This window comes from Diabrotica virgifera, chromosome 1, assembly GCF_917563875.1.
Source record: "Diabrotica virgifera virgifera chromosome 1, PGI_DIABVI_V3a".
NCBI classification, from domain to species: domain Eukaryota; kingdom Metazoa; phylum Arthropoda; class Insecta; order Coleoptera; family Chrysomelidae; genus Diabrotica; species Diabrotica virgifera.
This window is the reverse complement of record NC_065443.1, coordinates 16,911,189-16,929,275: the sequence shown is the minus strand read 5'-3', so window position 1 is coordinate 16,929,275 and position 18,087 is coordinate 16,911,189. Positions and strand designations below refer to the sequence as shown.

The window sequence follows — 18,087 nt, the reverse complement described above, 5'->3', positions numbered from 1 at the left end:
CTGTGCAACATGCTGCAAACTTACTTGATTCATTTAACAGGACAAAGCATCACTGGTAAAGAGCATATATTAGCTGAACAGTGTATAGACGAAATATTAACCAACCATCCCAAGTTTATTGACAAAAAAGAAAATATTTTTACAGAACTAACATACAATAGACATACAATATACATACAATACACACTAACATACAACAGACTAACAAGAAAAAATATAATATTTCCATAAGTTTCCGAAAGTTTCCAATATTCCCGGAAACTTTCCGGCGTTTGAATCTTCCCGGAAATTTTACATCACTAACTGTGCATATTTATTTCATGGTTTTGCAATTATAATGTGTATTTGTTTATTATTTATATGTATTTTATTAATTTTTACCATATTCTCCGGCTAAACCGGATTTTCGATAACCCGGATCGGCCGCGGTCACGATTAATCCGACTTATCGAGGTTCCACTGTATCTTGAAAATTTGAATCTGCATTACAATGTTCAGTCAAGTATGCTTTTGATGTACTTGTCCACCGTGCAACCCCAAACAGGAAAAAACAGAAAAAATGGCCACATAAACGTTACACAAACACATAAAAAACTCGTATCATGGTGTGGGTGTATCACCCAACCATTTTGGCCTGGTAGAGACAGCTGACTGACCCAATGTCTGGGATACTTCAGGAGAGGACAGAGATATGAAATGCTAAGATTGATAATACAGGGAAAGATAAGAGGAGGAAGGAGTATATGAAGAAGGAGAGTGTCATGGTTGAAAAATTGAATGGACTGGTTTAACTCTTAAAGAATTTAAAGACAATAGGAACTGGTTTCGGTCTCGAATATGGCAACTATATTCAGAGAAGTAGATAAATTTGGAACAGGACGTATCAAATGACTTGTTTCTTTTTTCATAGTTTATATATACTCACTGAGAACTTTGATCAGACGAAAATTAATTTGTATAGGTACCTACTTTATAAACATAAACCGTTGTTTCTATTTAAAACGAAAACAGGAAATCATTAGCAAATATAATACATATATCTATAATATTATTATATAAATGAAGCATGTATTTACCATAGAGACATCCAGCGAAAATGCTGGTCTTATTAAAGATGTTATCCCATTCACAATATCCATTTTAACAAAAATTAACCATAGGTCGACAGTAAAAAACACAATACGCGATATTATGAACGCGCTTTATCGGTACGTCAATGGAAATAGCTGATGCTCCTTGACCCTATCGCAATGATACTTGATAACCACACAAGACAATGCGCGATGTTTGCGACTAACAATAAATAATATATCTCAGCGCAGTCCAATGTTTACGGTAGTACTGAACTCTAATCCTTAATCGTTCTAAAATTATAATTATTATACTATCAGTCAGTACTTATGATGGAAACAACGTGTAATCAATAACATTAACACAAACGATGTTTTAATTAATATGGTTCATTCCACCAACATACGACTGTTTTGGATTATCGCAACAACGAATATTTCAGTGTGCAACATAATAAGTACGAAAGTAAATGGCTCTAATAATTATTCAAATAAACAGCACTGTAATTTGCAATTTATTTTCGTTCTTCATATTTTGCACAATTAAATATTCGTTGTCGAAATAATCCAACACAGTCGTATATTCATGGAATAGGGTATAAGATCCATCAATACCTCGTTGTCTAAACAAATTGATACAATAAATTTATTTTTTATTTACATTTAAGAGCACACAGTAGCGATCAACAGGTAGCAACAAACGCGGTCCAAGATTGCGAAAGTTCTGCGAACTTTCAAAAGTAAGGCAACAGTGCGTCGGTAATTCGACACTGACAGTGACGTTTATACTATCAAAAACAATAATTTTTATACACATAGGCGCGGAATGTTGCCAAGTCAGTGACGTTCGATTTCTTGTTATAAAAAAATCGATTTTTAGTAGTTCCAATGTGACACAAAATCTAGACACGGGATAAAAAACTTTATTTGAAGAATGTGTATTTTTTTTGTCTTCCTTAATGGCGGTACAGGCTCCTTTTTTCAATATTTTATTTAGTTATAAAGTAATTTCCACATACTAACATATTTCTGAAATTGTGCTCTGTACCGCCATTCTTTATTATATTACGAATATGTGTGCCAAATATCTCGACAAAATATTCAAAATTAGAGCCGCAATCTTGGAACGCGTTTGTTGCTACCTGTTGATCGCTACTGTTTGCTCTTAAGGAGCATGAACCTAGAAAACAAAGGTAATATTATCAAGCTTCCAAAAAAAGAGCACCATACTGAAAGGATGACCAAAGAAAGTTGAATTTTGAGCTACTCAAGCAGGCTTTAGACCAAATTCCTCCTGCATAGACCACATCAATACTCTGAGGGTAATAATAGAACAATCGGTTGAATGGAACACACCCTTATTCTTCTTAATCGACATGATCTTTGTCGATTTCGAGCATGCCGTTGACAGCTTATCTCATGCTATTATATGAAAAATTTTAGAGCTAAAACATCCCCCGATAAATAATCTCCATAATAAAGTAACTATACTGGAGTCAGACAGGGATGCATGCTTTCTCCGTTTCTTTTTAAAAGCTGTAGACTATCTTCTCTCCAAACTAGACTCCGAGGTATACAATGGACGTCAACCACACCCGTAAGCGATCTAGAATACGCCTATGATATCTGCCTCTTAGGACAAGGGTTCCAAGATGTGGCTTACCAACTGGAAACACTTTCCACTGAAGCCAATAAAATAGATTTGAAAATCAATGTTATTAAATCCAAATTAAGGTAATAGAGCATATTACATGTATTTTGAACATCCATGTTTAAGTTCAAATATTTCATCTATGTTTCCATGACGTATCAATTTTAAAGGGTTTTTACCCATATATTTTTATAATATTATATTTTGGTAGTTAGAATGTTAAATTACGTGAGTATAACCTACAACTTTTCTTAAAATCGTAGTCAAAATTTTAAAAACTTTGCATTATCTTATCAGGTTATACGCATTTTATCAGGTAAGCACTGATGATGATCGGTCATCCAATCGAAAACTAGTTCTGTGATGTAGCCCTTTTTAGGAAAATTTTAGGAAAACCTTGTGGATTTTTAGGAAAAATAGTTCCAGTAATGCAAAGACTGTCCTATATTGGAATCTTCAAGGAACAAGAAAAAGAGGTCGCCCGACACAAACTTGGAGAAGATCAATGATGGATGAAATAAGAGATCAATGAAAGTCTTGGAAAGATGTGCAGACCTTAGCGCAAAATAGAACTTAATGGCGCGTTTTCACTAAAGCTCTACTTATGAGTTCAAGAACCTTATTACCAGTACGTCAATGGAACACATTGATGCTCCTTGACCCTATCGCAATGATACTTGATAACCACACGAGGCAATGCGCGATGTTTGCGTGTATAATAAATATAATATTATCTCAGCGCAGTCCAATGTTTACGGTAGTACTGAACTCTAATCCTTAATCGTTCTAAAATTATAATTATTAGACTATCAGTCAGTAATCGTAATGGAAACAACGTGTAATCAATAACATTAACACAAACGATGTTTTAATTGATAAGATCCATCAATACTTCGTTTTCTAAATAAATTGGAACAATACATTGATTTTTTTATTTACATTTAAGGCGCTTCAACCTAGGTAAACAAAGATAGCATTATCAAGCTTCCAAAAAGGGCAACTCACACTGTGTAAAAAATGGAGAGGAATATTCTTGCTTACCGCAATAAATAAAATTTTCATAGCCATCATACTGAAAAGATGACCGAAGAAAGTTTAATTTCGAGCTAATCAAGCAGGCTTTAGACCAGAATCATCTTATATACACCACACCAATACTGTGGGGATAATAAGGGGACAATCGGTTGAATGGAACACCCCTTTATATATGTGTTTTGTCGATTTCGCGCATGCCTTTGATAGATTATCTTCTCATGCTGCATGCTGCTATAGGTATGGAAAGTTTTAGAGCTTAAAAACATCCACCAAAAAATAATTTCCATCATAGAGTCACTATACACTGAGGCGAAATGCAGAGTGTCGAAAAATTGACAATGACGAATTTAACATACTTACTGGAGTCAGACAGGGATGTATGCTTTCTCCGTTTCTTTTTAAAAGCTGTAGAGTATGTTCTCTCCATACTAGACTCCGATACAAGAGGTATACATTGGATGTTAACCACACGCCTAACCGATCTAGAATACGTCTGTTACATCTGCCTCTTAGGACAAAGGTTTCAAGACATTGCTGACCAACTGGAAACACTTTCCACTAAAGCCAATAAAATAGGTTTAAAAATGAATATTATTAAAACCAAATCCATGTATAACAACATAGTATTTATTATTAACAACATTTAGGTTGAACATGTGGAACATTTTATGTATCTTTCGAAGTGTCAAAAAGCGGAGGTATAGAAGACGACATTCTGATGAGGATACGAAAAGCTCAACCCTGGTTGGAGGTCTGACCAGTATACTACAAAGACAAACAACCGAATATTCCAGTCAAATGTAATGTCTGTTCTACTCTACGGATGTGAAACCTGGAAACTGACAAAAACCCTTACAGAAAAACTGCAGGTATTTGTTAATAATTGCATACGAACAATTGTTCCTATTTTTGGTCTAACATCATCAGAATCGAAGATCTGCTACACCTGACCGAACTAAAGGGGGTAGAAAATACAATAAAGCTCAGAAAGTGGGATTGGATCGGTCAGACACTTCGGAAAAATAGTTCCAGTATGGCAAATACTGCACTAAAGTTGAATCCCAAGGCAAAAAGAAAAATTGATTGCTCAACACAAACTTGAAGAAGATCAATCATGGACGAGATAAGAGGTCAAGGAAAGTCTTGGAAGAGGTGAAGAGCTTAGAGCAAAATAGAACTCGATCGCGTGTTTTCACTGAAGCTCTGTGCTCCAGTTAGCAGTTCAAAAACCGTGTTACCGGTACGTACGTATGTATGTATCGGTTTTAGAACGTCTTTCGACGTTGTCCGATGCCTAACTTCCACGTCCTTCTATCATCCCATTGGCCATCTCTAAGATCCCTTGTACTCATTGCTTTGGTTACCCCTTCTTTCCATGTCTTTTTGGGTCTTCCTCGTTTTTTTTGCGGTTTGGTGGTACCCACTGCATGATCTTTTTGGGCAATCTTGTGTCTTCCATTCTTTGAACATGACCATACCAAATAAACTGTTTCCTCTCAATGTCTATTGTTATGTAACCATCTATTCCAATTCGTCGTCTTACTTCCTCATTTCGAACTCTTTCCCTACGGGATATACCTAACGATCTTCTAAACACATCCATTTCTAGAGCTTCTAATTTTTTCCAGTTGTTCTTGGTTATTCTCCAAGTTTCTGCTCCGTAAAGTAGGCTGCTTTTAATAAGTGTTTCATAGATATTTAATTGTATTTTCGCTGTATTCCTATTTCGGAGCTCCAAAGTATTCCATTTAGGCAGCCAATTGTTCTTCTAGCTTGTGTTACCCTTTTCTTTATTTCCTCATCGTCTTTTCCCGTTTTATAGAAGATTACTCCCAGGCACGTGTGTTCACTACAGGATGTGATTTGTTCATGATCCTCTAGTTCGATATTGGATAACTCAGCTCCTATGGGTAGGTATTTAGTTTTTTCCACACTAATTTCCAAGCCCCACTGTTCATATTCCTCCTTTAGTTTTCTTGCCATATACTGTAGGTCGTATTTATCATTAGCTATGATGACTTGGTCATCAGCAAATTGTAAGGTATATAAACAAACCTCTCCGAGGTCTATACCCATACCGTGGCATTTTCGTTTCCACTGGTTTAGTGCTTTTGCAACATATATCTTGAACAAAGTTGTCGAAATACAGCAGCCCTGGCACAGACCCTTGTTAACTATGAACTTTTTAGATAGTGTGTTGCCAATTTTTACTTGTGATGTAGAATTTTCATATAGATTTTTTAAGGCTTTGACTAGAGTGTAGCTGATGTTAGTTTCTTGTAGTGATTTCCACAGTTTAGTCACTGGAACGCTGTCGTATGCTTTACGGAGGTCAACAAACATGAGATGGTCTCTTGATTGGTTGCTGATTTTTTTCAATTAATTGTTTTAGGCTGAAGACATTATCTGTGCATGTCCTTCCAGCGCGGAAACCAGCCTGTTCTTCTTCTTGTTCCCTATACTCCATCTCAATGAGATTTCTAAGACTGCGCCCGTTCACCCGGCTTAGTGTACTAGTTACCGATATTCCTCTGTAATTTGAGCAATCCAACTTATTTCCTTTTTTGGGAATGGAAGAAATATAAGCTACTTTCCATAAACTGGGTGGTGTGACACCGTTTATATATTTGTTCATACACCAAGTAAGTGCTTGAAAGAGTTTATCTGTGCCACATTATATTATTATGACCGGTAAGTCAATGGAACAAATTGATGCTTCTTGACCCTATCGCCATGGTACTTGATAACAACACGAGCCAATGCGCGTTGCTTGCGACTATCAATAAATAATATAGCTCAGCGCAGTCCAATGTTTACGTTAGTACTAAACTCTAATCCTTAATCGTTCTAAAATTATAATTATTATAGGTAATATCAGTCAGTAATTGTAATGGAAACGTAAAATAAACATTAACACAAACGATATTTTAATTAATAAGATCCCATCAATAATGAGTTTTCTAAATAATTGATACAAAATATTAATACTTTAGTGTAAGACAACGTGACTTTGTGACCGTTTTTAGTGGTTTGAAGTAGTATAAAGGAGATCAGAACGAAATTTAGAGACACTCGAAATCAACACGAAATGTCCAAAATTTATATTTACACAATGAAATTATCGATCGAGTTAGCAAATACAAATACATATTTAGTCACTTTTATGATGAAGACAACGATAGCTCAGCAGAAATCAAAATAAGAATAGAAAAAGCCAGATCCATATTCATTAAAATGAAGAGAGTGTTGTGTGGAAGAAATTTGAGCCTTGAAATGAAACTTCGCCTGATGAGATGTTACGTAATTTCTGTGCTGTTCTACCGAATGGAGTCATTAACGCTGAAAAAGATTGATACCAAAAAATTAGAGGCATTTGAACTGTGGATGTATCGCAGAATCTTGAGAATATCATGGACGGAGAGAGTCACAAACGTCGAGGTCTTGAGAAGAATGAATAAAGAAAAGGAAGTCATATTTACGATCAAAAAACGAAAACTGCAATACTTGGGACACGTTACAAGAGGCGAAAGATATGAACTGCTTCGAATAATTATGCAGGGGAAGATAGCAGGAAAAAGGTCCATAGGAAGAAGACGAAACTCCTGGCTAAAGAATCTACGGGAATGGTATAGCTTCGCCAACCTTCGGAACGAAGATGGCACTTGAAGAAGAAGAAGATACTATATAATACTATTATGTAAACAGTAAACACTTGCAAGTTGCAACAATAAATTGTTTCTTGGCATAAAACTTCAGAAATAAATTATGGTAGGGGTGCCCAAGCGGGGGTTTTGCAGTTACTCGAGTGCGTTAGATTATCATATGGGGTGAAACCTTGTACCCTGTAAATGTAGCTCTACCATAATATATTGGCTCTTAAACCTTAGAAAAACTTGGCTATCCTTAGAAAAACTCCAAATCGTCAGATTAAGATAAGGTTAGTTAAGTACATGCAAAACAGTTTATATTAGGCGTAAGGTAATGGGTGAGTTACAAAGTTTCACAAGAAAAGAGCGAATATTTCGCGAAATAAACGGCAGATCGAAAACCAAAAAATACGTGCTCATTATTTTTCAAAAATCTATCGAATGATACCAAACACGACTCTCCACGGATAGTGGTGGGGGGTAAATTTAAAATTTTAAATACGAATCCCGCGATATTTCGCGAAATGAACATCAGATCGCAAAATCGAACAATACACTTATTCAATACATTTGAAAAATCTATCGAATGACACTAAACACGACCCCCCATGGAGGTGGAGTTTAAAATCTTAAATAAGAACCCCCATTTTTTATTGCAGATTTGGATTCCTTACGTAAAAATAAGTAACTTTTACTCGAGACATTTTTTAAAATTATGTATAGATGGCGCTATAATCGAGAAAAACGATTGTTGGAAATGGAAAATTAAATAAAAATGGAAAGTCACCACTAAAATGGAAAACTTTACTTAAATTTTTTTGGTTTTAGGACCTACTCTTCACAACCCAGTAAATCGCCTAAGCGCTTGAGTGACTGCACATTTAGCATACTTTCCTCCCCTAATATTAGTAATTAATTCCTCGCATTTTACTTTTCAGGCTTTGTAGTTTTTGATCGATATCTCGACTTTTGGAGTGAGTTTTTTGCTAGGGTGAGGATTAATAGGGTACTTTTACTAATAATATAAATATCCCGCTAAGATGGGCCCTATAATAGTCCTTATCATTGCCGAGAATAGTCGAGATATACCTATGATTGTTAAATTTACCGTAAAGTTAGCATAACTATTGCTTCTTAGAAACGGATACAGCAATAAATTTTTTCTTTCCGTAATAACTTAGCAACTAATTCCGTGGGGTTGAATTTTCTAGTTTCATAATTTTTTTGGGGTGAATTTTACGCTAGGCAATGATAGGGTAGTTTTTAGGTATTGGTTAATGTACCAATCAAGAGCAATTCATTAGCAATAAAATTTGCCGCTAAGATGGGTCTTGTACCCTTTTCCTTACCGAAATATAGCTTGGGTGCAGCTAGCTTTACCGTAATCCTAGAAGCACCCACTGTTTCTCGGAAACGGCTAAAGCAATAATTTTTTACTTTTCGTAATAAATTAGCAATAAATGAGCAATTAATTTCTTGGGGTTGAATCTTCAATTTTCATTATTTTTTCGGGGGTGAGTTTTGCGCTAGAGGATGATGGGATAATTTTTAGAGATTGGTTCATATATCAATCAAGAGCAATTAATTAGCAATAAAATATGCCGTTAAAGTGGGCCCTGTACTGCTTTTCATTGTCGAGATATAGGGTGGGTGCTGCTAGCTTTACCGTAAAGCTAGCAGCACCCACTGTTTCTCGGAAACGGCTACAGCAATAAATTTTCTCTTTCCGTGATAAATTAGCAATAAATTAGCAATTAATTCCTTGGGGTTAAATTTTCGATTTTAATCATTTTTTTGTGGGTGAGTTTTGCGTTAGGGGATGATAAGGTAGTTTTTAGGGATTGGTTCATATATCAATCAAGAGCAATTAATTAGCAATAAAATATGCCGTTAAAGTGGGCCCTGTACTCCTTTTCATTGTCGAGATATAGGGTGGGTGCTGCTAGCTTTACCGTAAAGCTAGCAGCACTCACTCTTTCTCGGAAACGGCTACAGCAATACATTTTTTCTTTCCTTGATAAATTAGCAATAAATTAGCAATTAATTCCTTGGGGTTGAATTTTCGATTTTTATCATTTATTCGGGGGTGAGTTTTGCGCTAGGGGATGATGGGGTAGTTTTTCGGGATTAGTTAACATACCAATCAAGAGCAATTAATTAGCAATAAAATATGCCGTTAAAATGGGTCCTTTACTCCTTTTCATTGTCGATATATAGGGTGGGTGCTGCTAGCTTTACCGTAAAGCTAGCAGCTCTCACTGTTTCTCGGAAACGGCTACAGCAATAAATTTTTTCTTTCGGTAATAAATTAGCAATAAATTAGCAATAAATTATAGTCTTAGTAGGAATTCGGTCTTATAAAATGGTGCTGCTAACTTTACCGACATACGCATATCACACATTTTCATACGTGCAATTTTGAATACAGTAAAAGATGTAACGGTAAAAAGAAAAGTAGAATTAGACAGCGACCATTATAATGATATGAGAATGCGATACAAAAAAATAGAAATATAAAGATTAAAAGAGAGAGCAATCGAAAAAAAGTAGGTACCAATAAAAATTAAAATAACAATTTGAAATTAATAAAAACCACATTCTAGGTTTCTCCCACGTAGAAGTTGTTGAATTCATAGGGTATTTTGTGGATGACGTTCGTTGATCTCTCTTGTGTGTATTTAGGTTTGGTTTTGGACAGAATAGAGCTCAGTGTATTATTTTACCGGAGCTTTTTTTGTTTATCGTTGTTTGTCCAGTGGATTTATATCCTTATTTTTGTCAGTTTGCTAATTTTTCTGTTTTTAAGCATCATTTTGTTTTTGACGGAGGTTTCACTTTACCATACAGTGAAACTTCGGTAAGTCGGATTAATCAGAACCGCGGCCGATCTGGGTTATCGAAAATCCGGGTTAGCCGGAGAATATGGTAAAAATTAATAAAATACATATTAATAATAAACAAATACACATTACAATTGCAAAAACATGAAATACATATATGCACAGTACATCTAAATTACGTAAAGTTGTAATAGAGTTTATTTTTTGGTAAAAAACTCAGTCAAGGTGAAAAAATGTTTGTTTTGTCTGATAAAATCGGTCCGGGTTATTGGAGGCCGACTTATCGGAGTTCCACTGTAATTTATTCAATTTATTCTTTTTCCGTTGTTCCCATCGCTACTCTCTAGTAGTTGAATGTCATTACTTTATAAACTTATAAAATTTTTGATCTTCAGATGCCCCTGTTTCTATTCTCGTCATATTTCTTTATTTTATCCAGAAGTTCGTTAATTTCTCTGGTCACCTCATCAGAGTTAGGTTTTGTTTTTAATTTTTCTTATTGCATACTTCCTATAACAATTTGTAAAAGTCTTATATTTCTTTTTTTTACTCAGCTTTGTGGGTGCATATAAAATTAGTTTTATCCGTGGATACATCCTATTTATATTATTTTTTCTCGCATTTTTAATATTTTGTATTTCTTCTTCTCCTGATATCATAACCCTAGATAGATGGGTCCTTGTCCGTCTGACTATGATCTTTCATTCAGATGTGTCTTGTGTCCTCCTCCATTCTCTTGCATTCATAGTTTTTAAGTCGTCTTCTACCTCGTTCTGGGTTTTCCTTTCTTCGTCTTCCTATTGGCTTCCATTGTAATATTTTCTTTGTTGTTTTTATATCTTCTTGTCTATGGACGTGTCAGAAACATGACACTCTTTGACTTTTATCAAACCCTACAATATAATACCCTTCATTCTTCTTCAAGTGCCCTGTCCGTTGCGAACGTTGGCTATTACCATGGTAATTCTGGTCTTGCTTGCGGCACTTCTGAATAGTTTGACTGATGTGAGCCCGAACCACTTCCGCAGATTTTGGAGCCACGTGTGGCGTCTCCTGCCTGGCCCTCGCTTACTGTCTATTTTTCCCTGGATAATCAATTGCAGTAGACGGTACCTACTTATCGTGTCTCAATATGTGGCCCAGTGGCGACGCGTGACTTTTTCTAAAGTGTTACCAAAACCAGATGCAAAAAATCTTATTAAAAAAAAAGATATGGCTAAACGTATATATAGCTTTAATAATATCATTTTGTATATCACTTGAAACTCTCGAAAAACAGTTGATGTTTCTAGATGTTGGCAAAATTTTTAATCTTTTTTGGCAATTAATGTTAACAATTCCCTGTAATTGCCTCAAATATCAGAGCCGTCGCCCTCAAAATGACCACGAAACACTAATTCTTGTTTGGCCAAAAAACATACGGTATCTATTATAAGTGAGCTAAGGATATACCTATCTATTGTTTTAACAAACTCATTGTGTTTAGCAATATTTGCTTTAAAAGCTTGGTTAAGAGAACTTTCGATTCTTGAAAACTCTAAAAATATTTAAATCGTGAACCTGGTCCATCCATTTTTCTGTAGAAACCAAAAGACATGGCCAACAAAGTCTATTTTTCTTGCAACCACATAACCAAGGATTTTCACTGTACCAACTAAATTTAAAATATCGAACTACTTTTTTTTATTCCTTTTCTAAATTGTTTAAAATAGGTCTTTCATTTTCAATAATCTCATTTTTTTTCAATCAGAATTACTTTTCAAGTAATTGATCGATTACGCAGGGACACTCATCCATGGTGAACTGCACGCACACTTTTTATAGGTACTGTAACCAAATTTAAATCTGGCAACAGTTCTACTGATATACACAGCGCGCTTACGCCCGTCGCTCCTTCAAAATTTTCAGACACTAGCCAGTCCCGAGCCGCCCGAGTGACAGCGAGATAACCATTCATTGTAACCACAAATGAGACTGGTAACAGAATATAATAAAGTGCAACTGAGTCACATAAACTCGCCAATACTTTCGTGTGTCTACTAGTAGTTGGCTATTTACTGAATTAGGTAGTATTAACACATAATATAATAATATATTTATATTGGTAAAAATATAGATAAATGGAATTATTCATCGTCATAAAATATTTATTCGCAAGATTTTTAACTGTTACCAATGGTAACAGTGGTTACATGGACGCTTCGCCAGTGATGTGGCCTAGATATTCAAGTTATTTTTTTGTTTAATTGTGCTCACGATTTCTTTCCCTTTTCTGATTCTGTGAATTACCTATATGTTGGTGACATATTTGCTCCTAGTTTTTTCGTGAACGTCTCTGTCAGCGTCCAGGCCTGTACCCTTCATTGTATTCATTAATTTCGTCGTTTCTCCTAATTCTCCATGCGCAGTCTTCCTCTTCCACCGGGCTGCATATTTACAGATGCTAGCGTGTGTAGATATCAGGGTGTTGAAATTAGTTAGGGTTTGGAAAAACAGTACATTTACAAATACTAACAGATTATGAGACCAGAGTGTTGAAACTAGCTAGCTTTTTTAGTGGCGATACATGCATAGATGCTACGGCTATTGACATTGATTTTATATACCTACTTCTGTGAAAAAATATTTAAGTGATTTAGATATTAATAAATAATTAAACGTTGTTAGGATATGAACAATATAAATATACATGGTGATTCATTAAGAATGTCCAATCTGTGAGTTGTAGATTCTAGACCTCAAAATAATAAGATTTAACCCAAATGACTTAGACAAAATGTGACTCATTACTGAGTTACAGGGTGTTTTATTTAAAAATTTAATAACTATTTTTACTCAGTACTTTAACATTATTTGACGTATCCTTGTCATACTTGGCAGAAAGTGTAAGTACTGTGTAGCTTATTAAATTATGCTAAACAAACGTTTCTGGCTACTAGCAGAGGCGTACGACAGGGGAAAGTGAATTGTTGACCCTTCCCAAATTCTACGCCACAGACGGAATTGCTATTTTAGCTCAATGTTTAGATTCTTTAATCTAATCCATTCTATGTAAACAATATACTCTTCATTCGTAACGATAAAGTCGTTAGTTTTCGAGATATTTGAAGTTAAAATTAAAACAGCACAGCTATTTTGATTAATGTTTTGTGCCCTTCCATTTTTAAGTTCAAATATCTCGCAAACTAATTATTATATCGTTACGAATGAAGAATATATTGTTACATGGAAAGTGTTGCAGAATATAAAAATTCTCCTAAAATAGTAATTCCGTCAGTGGCGTAGAATTTGAAAGGGTCAACAATTCACTTTCCCCTGTCGTACGCCTCTGGTAGTAGCTAGAAACGTTTGTTTACCATAATTTAATAGAGTACACAGTACTTACACTTTCTGCCACGTATGACAAGGATATGTCAAATAGTGTTAAAGTACTGAGTAAAAATGGTTATTAAATTTTTAAATGAAACACCCTGTAACTCAGTAACGAGCCACATTTTATCTAAGTCATTTGGGATAAATCTTATTATTTTGAGGTCTAGAATCTACAACTCAGAGATTGGACATTCTTAATGAATCACCCTGTATATTTATATTGTTCATATCCTAACAACGTTTAATTATTTATTAATATATAAATAACTTAAATATTTTTTCACAGAAGTAGGTATATAAAATCAATGTCAATAGCCGTTAGCATCTATGCATGTATCGCCACTAAAAAAGCTAGCTGGTTTCAACACTCTGGTGTCCTAATCTGTTAGTATTTGTAAATGTACTGTTTTTCCAAACCCTAACTGATTTCAACACCCTGGTGTCTACACACGCTAGCATCTGTAAATATCCCACCGGGCTGTATACTTTTCTCAGTTCTTTCCCTCGAATGTTTTGAGTTGCTCTTCATCTTTTCTTGTCATTACCCAGGTGTCACAACCATAGGTTACTAAGGGTCTAATTAAAGTTCTTTTAGGTAGATAGTCATTTTGGTTCTTTTGTCTAATAATTTCGATATCATTAACCTTAAGTATCATTAACCTAAAGTACTAATGTCCAAAGAGAAAAACGTAAGAACACTGAGATAATTGCCGTGTTTTTTAGACTTATTTAAAATCAACAAAACTTCATTTTGTAATTATGTGTGTAATAAAACTAGTGCGGAAATAATAAAAATATGCAATATTGGTGATTATTTCATTCATAGATATTCTGACCAATAGAAAGCTACATAAATAAAAATTACAGCGATGTATTTCATTCATAGAGATTCTGACCAATTACAGCGGTAATTGATTTCGATAATTTCTACGCAAAAATGAATATTCAGTGACATTAATGACAATTAATGTTTTACAACTTGTCAAAGAGAACACCATGAACAGGTTTAGCAAGTATTCAGGTGAAGATGTCAATAAAATATTAGTTAAAATGATTTAAAAATACAGTTTTATTCATGAAATAATCTTACCGAATTACTCTCGAGCTCTTAAAAATTACCGATTTGTTTGACATAATTTCACTCCCCTTCGGGTCGTGAAATTAAAACTGTCAAAGTGTCACTCGGGATACAAATACATAGATAATTTTAAAGCGCTCGTGGAATTACTACTGATACTAATAACAAATTTTACTTACCAAGAATTTGATCACATTTTTCACATTTTCAACAAAACTCACACACGTCATTTCAAATACAACTAAGTAATCGCATTAGCGGATCTAAAGATCTTTCAAACTGTTCTGGTTGCAGCGTATTCCAAGGCAGTGGCGTCATTAAAACAGTCGATCAATGTTAAACAACAATCCTTTTTTTAACTTCTCTTCACTACGTCCTTAATTTTTCACTATGCACTTTCCTATTAAGCGATGACACGCTAACAGTAGTTATAAGTGGATCATTCGTAGACGTCGCGGGCCGTAATAACGTAAAGGTGAAATTCTTCTATTAAAAGTGTATTAATGTTAGAATACACTGCTCCAAGAAATTAATATTCTTCTTTAAGTGCCATTTCCGCGACGAAGGTTGGCAATCATCATAGCTATTCGGATTTTAGAGACGGCTGCTCTGAAAAGTTCATTTGATGTACATCCGTACCATTCTCTCAGGTTGCGCAGCCACGATATTCTGCGTCCCCCTTTGCTCCTTTTTTCTTGAATCTTTCCCTGTACAATCAATTGGAGCAAGTTCTATCTCTCTCCACGTGTAATATGTCAGAGATATTCCAATTTTCTTGTTTTGTAAAATAATACACTACAAAACTCACCATACACTGAACCAAAAAAGTACGTAAATATAATGAAAAAAACATTAATTCAAAAACGGGGAGCATTAATTTTCGTCCAAAGATCAGTATCGTTGGTCCAATGTAAGTAGATACATTAAATAATGCTCAAAAGCATTAATTTTTATGAATTAGTACGTTCATTTAATGTACTTTCTAGTTAAGAATCAATGTATCGGTACATTGAATCAATGTATCGGTACATTAATCCTTTACTAGAAAGAATATTAAGTGAACGTACTAATTCATAGAAGTTAATGTTTTTAGCATTAGTTAATGTATCTACTTACATTGGACCAACGATACTGATCTTTGGACGAAAATTAATGCTCCCCGTTTTTGAATCAATGTTTTTTTCATTATATTTACGTACTTTTTTGGTTCGGTGAATGTCATCTTCATGTATATTTGTATATAACATACAAATAGTTAATAAGTAAACAAAATGACGACTTAATATCTACATAAATATTACAAATATAGGTTGAAGCAACGATTTTTTGCCGATTTTCAAACTAAGGTTAAGTATCTATAAGTTTAAAGAAAAAAAAACATATATTTTTAATTAACACAAACAACTTTTTATAATGTAATTTGGAAAAAAAACTGAATAACTAAATATAACACAAAATTGATTCTTGTTATAAAATATATGGATAAAAATATATATACATTTATATTATATAAAAATGTATACCTGATATCGTGAAAATAAATACATCTAAAATAACATCTCCATAAATACAACATCTCTGTGGGATTAATTATTACCACCCATACACAAAACAAATGGTTGAATGGCATTTTTCTTTGATTTCAAAAGTCTAATATGATCTTCGACTTCTTGCTGTGTCTTTCCGATGTAAGAATGATTACTGGAAATCTCTGATGGTATATTTTATTATATATTTGGTTGTCCATTAAGATCCTTTTTAACCATTTTATTAGTTCGTATCAAATATCGATGTAGACCCCAAAGAAGAACTGCATGTTAGCCATTTACAATTTATGTATATTAATAATTATTATAAAAAAATAAATCTAAATAGTGAACATAGTTGTATTTTTGGGTATCACTTTTTTTATAGAAATATTTTAATTTATCCTGAAAAAAAAATTGCTAGATATTGGGATGTTTATTTTTACTTTGATAGATACTACCCACTGCAAGAGTTAATATTTTTCAATTATTTACGGTTTAATCACCTAAAGATTTAATTTGCTAATTTTTATAAGATTATACTATTTAGAAATATTTTCAAATGGTTCCCATTTTCTTTTACCTATGTGTCGAATTAGCTTTTGAAAAAATTTGCAGCAAAAATTAATTAATACTAGATATTAGATATGCAGGACTATATAAGGAAAAATGAAAGAATACCCAATAATTATTATTACATGTACTTACGCTGGGAAATTTTCTTTGTGACATGGTGACAGAAAAATACAGCGTGTTTTATATGTTCGTTCATGGATATTCTTTCATTTTTCCGATAGGTACTTACATTTCGTAATGTCTCCATGGATAATCTTTTCAAATAAAAATTTATTTGTTTTATCCTTGATATGACTTTCACACCGAAAAAAGGAGATAATTCTTTCGAAATTGCTGTTCCGTCCATCAATAAGTCCATTTGCATTTCCAAAAGCCACTCCAAAGTTCATATCAATCTGCAAAAGGGGAAATAGAAGTACAAATTTTTTCTTATAGAAATCCAACAACATAATTTATAAATAGTTAAAAATATATATAAATACATACCTTAGAAAAATCAACCAAATCACTAGTGCCAAACACCGCTCCTCAGAGTCTGCAGGGTGACTGTCTGCTAGGAGGCTGCAACTGTTGTCACGTGATTTTTTTTCACCAATAAAAACACTTATGGAGTTTTAAGAAATGTATCGGTTTATGTACAAGATTATTGCTACAATGAATTGATCATTGATTCAGCTATATTACATTAATACAATTATTGCATTACATCAAAGCAATGTATCGAGTTATTAATCAAAGTCGAAAGCATTGATTTAATGTTACAAACACATTAATTCAATAAACGAGTTCGTAATTTAAAGAACACTGTACATTAGTGCAACGTTTTATATTCATTAATTTAAACGCATAATCCTGATGTATAGTTTCATATATACAATAAACAAATTATTAGTACAATGAAAAAAATCATTGGATAGATAAAACGATTCATTGGATTAATGATTCTATTCATTATTTTTTAATGAATATAATTATATTGTAATAATGAATATGGTCATTACTTAATGACTACGTGTTTATAGTATTAACGAAATTTTCGTTGAATCAATGTAAAAAAAGTAAATGATAGGCGTTCATTGGTACTATGTACAATATTTTTTTCAGTGTATAACATGAAAATGTTAACTGAAGCGAAACGCATTTTATTTCGTAGTTTTACTTTGTAAAACAAACAGATTTGTAAAACAAACAGAAGTTGTCATTAACCATCTTCAATATTCATAAGTTAACACAATCTTAAAACAATGAACAACAAAATCGGTAATTTTAAAAATTGAAATTGTTCAATTTCT

General features: G+C 33.6%; 1 protein-coding gene across 2 annotated transcripts in view; it reads right to left on the bottom strand.

Annotated features, from left to right (window-relative positions):
- LOC126887490 (cytochrome b5-related protein-like) overlaps window positions 1-15,120 on the bottom strand; it is a 44,440-nt gene extending 29,320 nt beyond the window's left edge. Inside the window, exon 1 of one of the 2 annotated variants that reach the window (XM_050655093.1) lies at window positions 14,873-15,120. In XM_050655093.1, coding sequence (XP_050511050.1) covers window positions 14,873-14,923 — 51 coding nt within the window. In that variant the 5' untranslated portion in view covers window positions 14,924-15,120. Of the gene's footprint in view, window positions 1-1,076; window positions 1,348-14,872 lie in introns of those variants that run through there. The other variant, XM_050655084.1, reaches the window with a different exon arrangement.
- Between the last annotated feature and the right edge of the window lie 2,967 nt (window positions 15,121-18,087).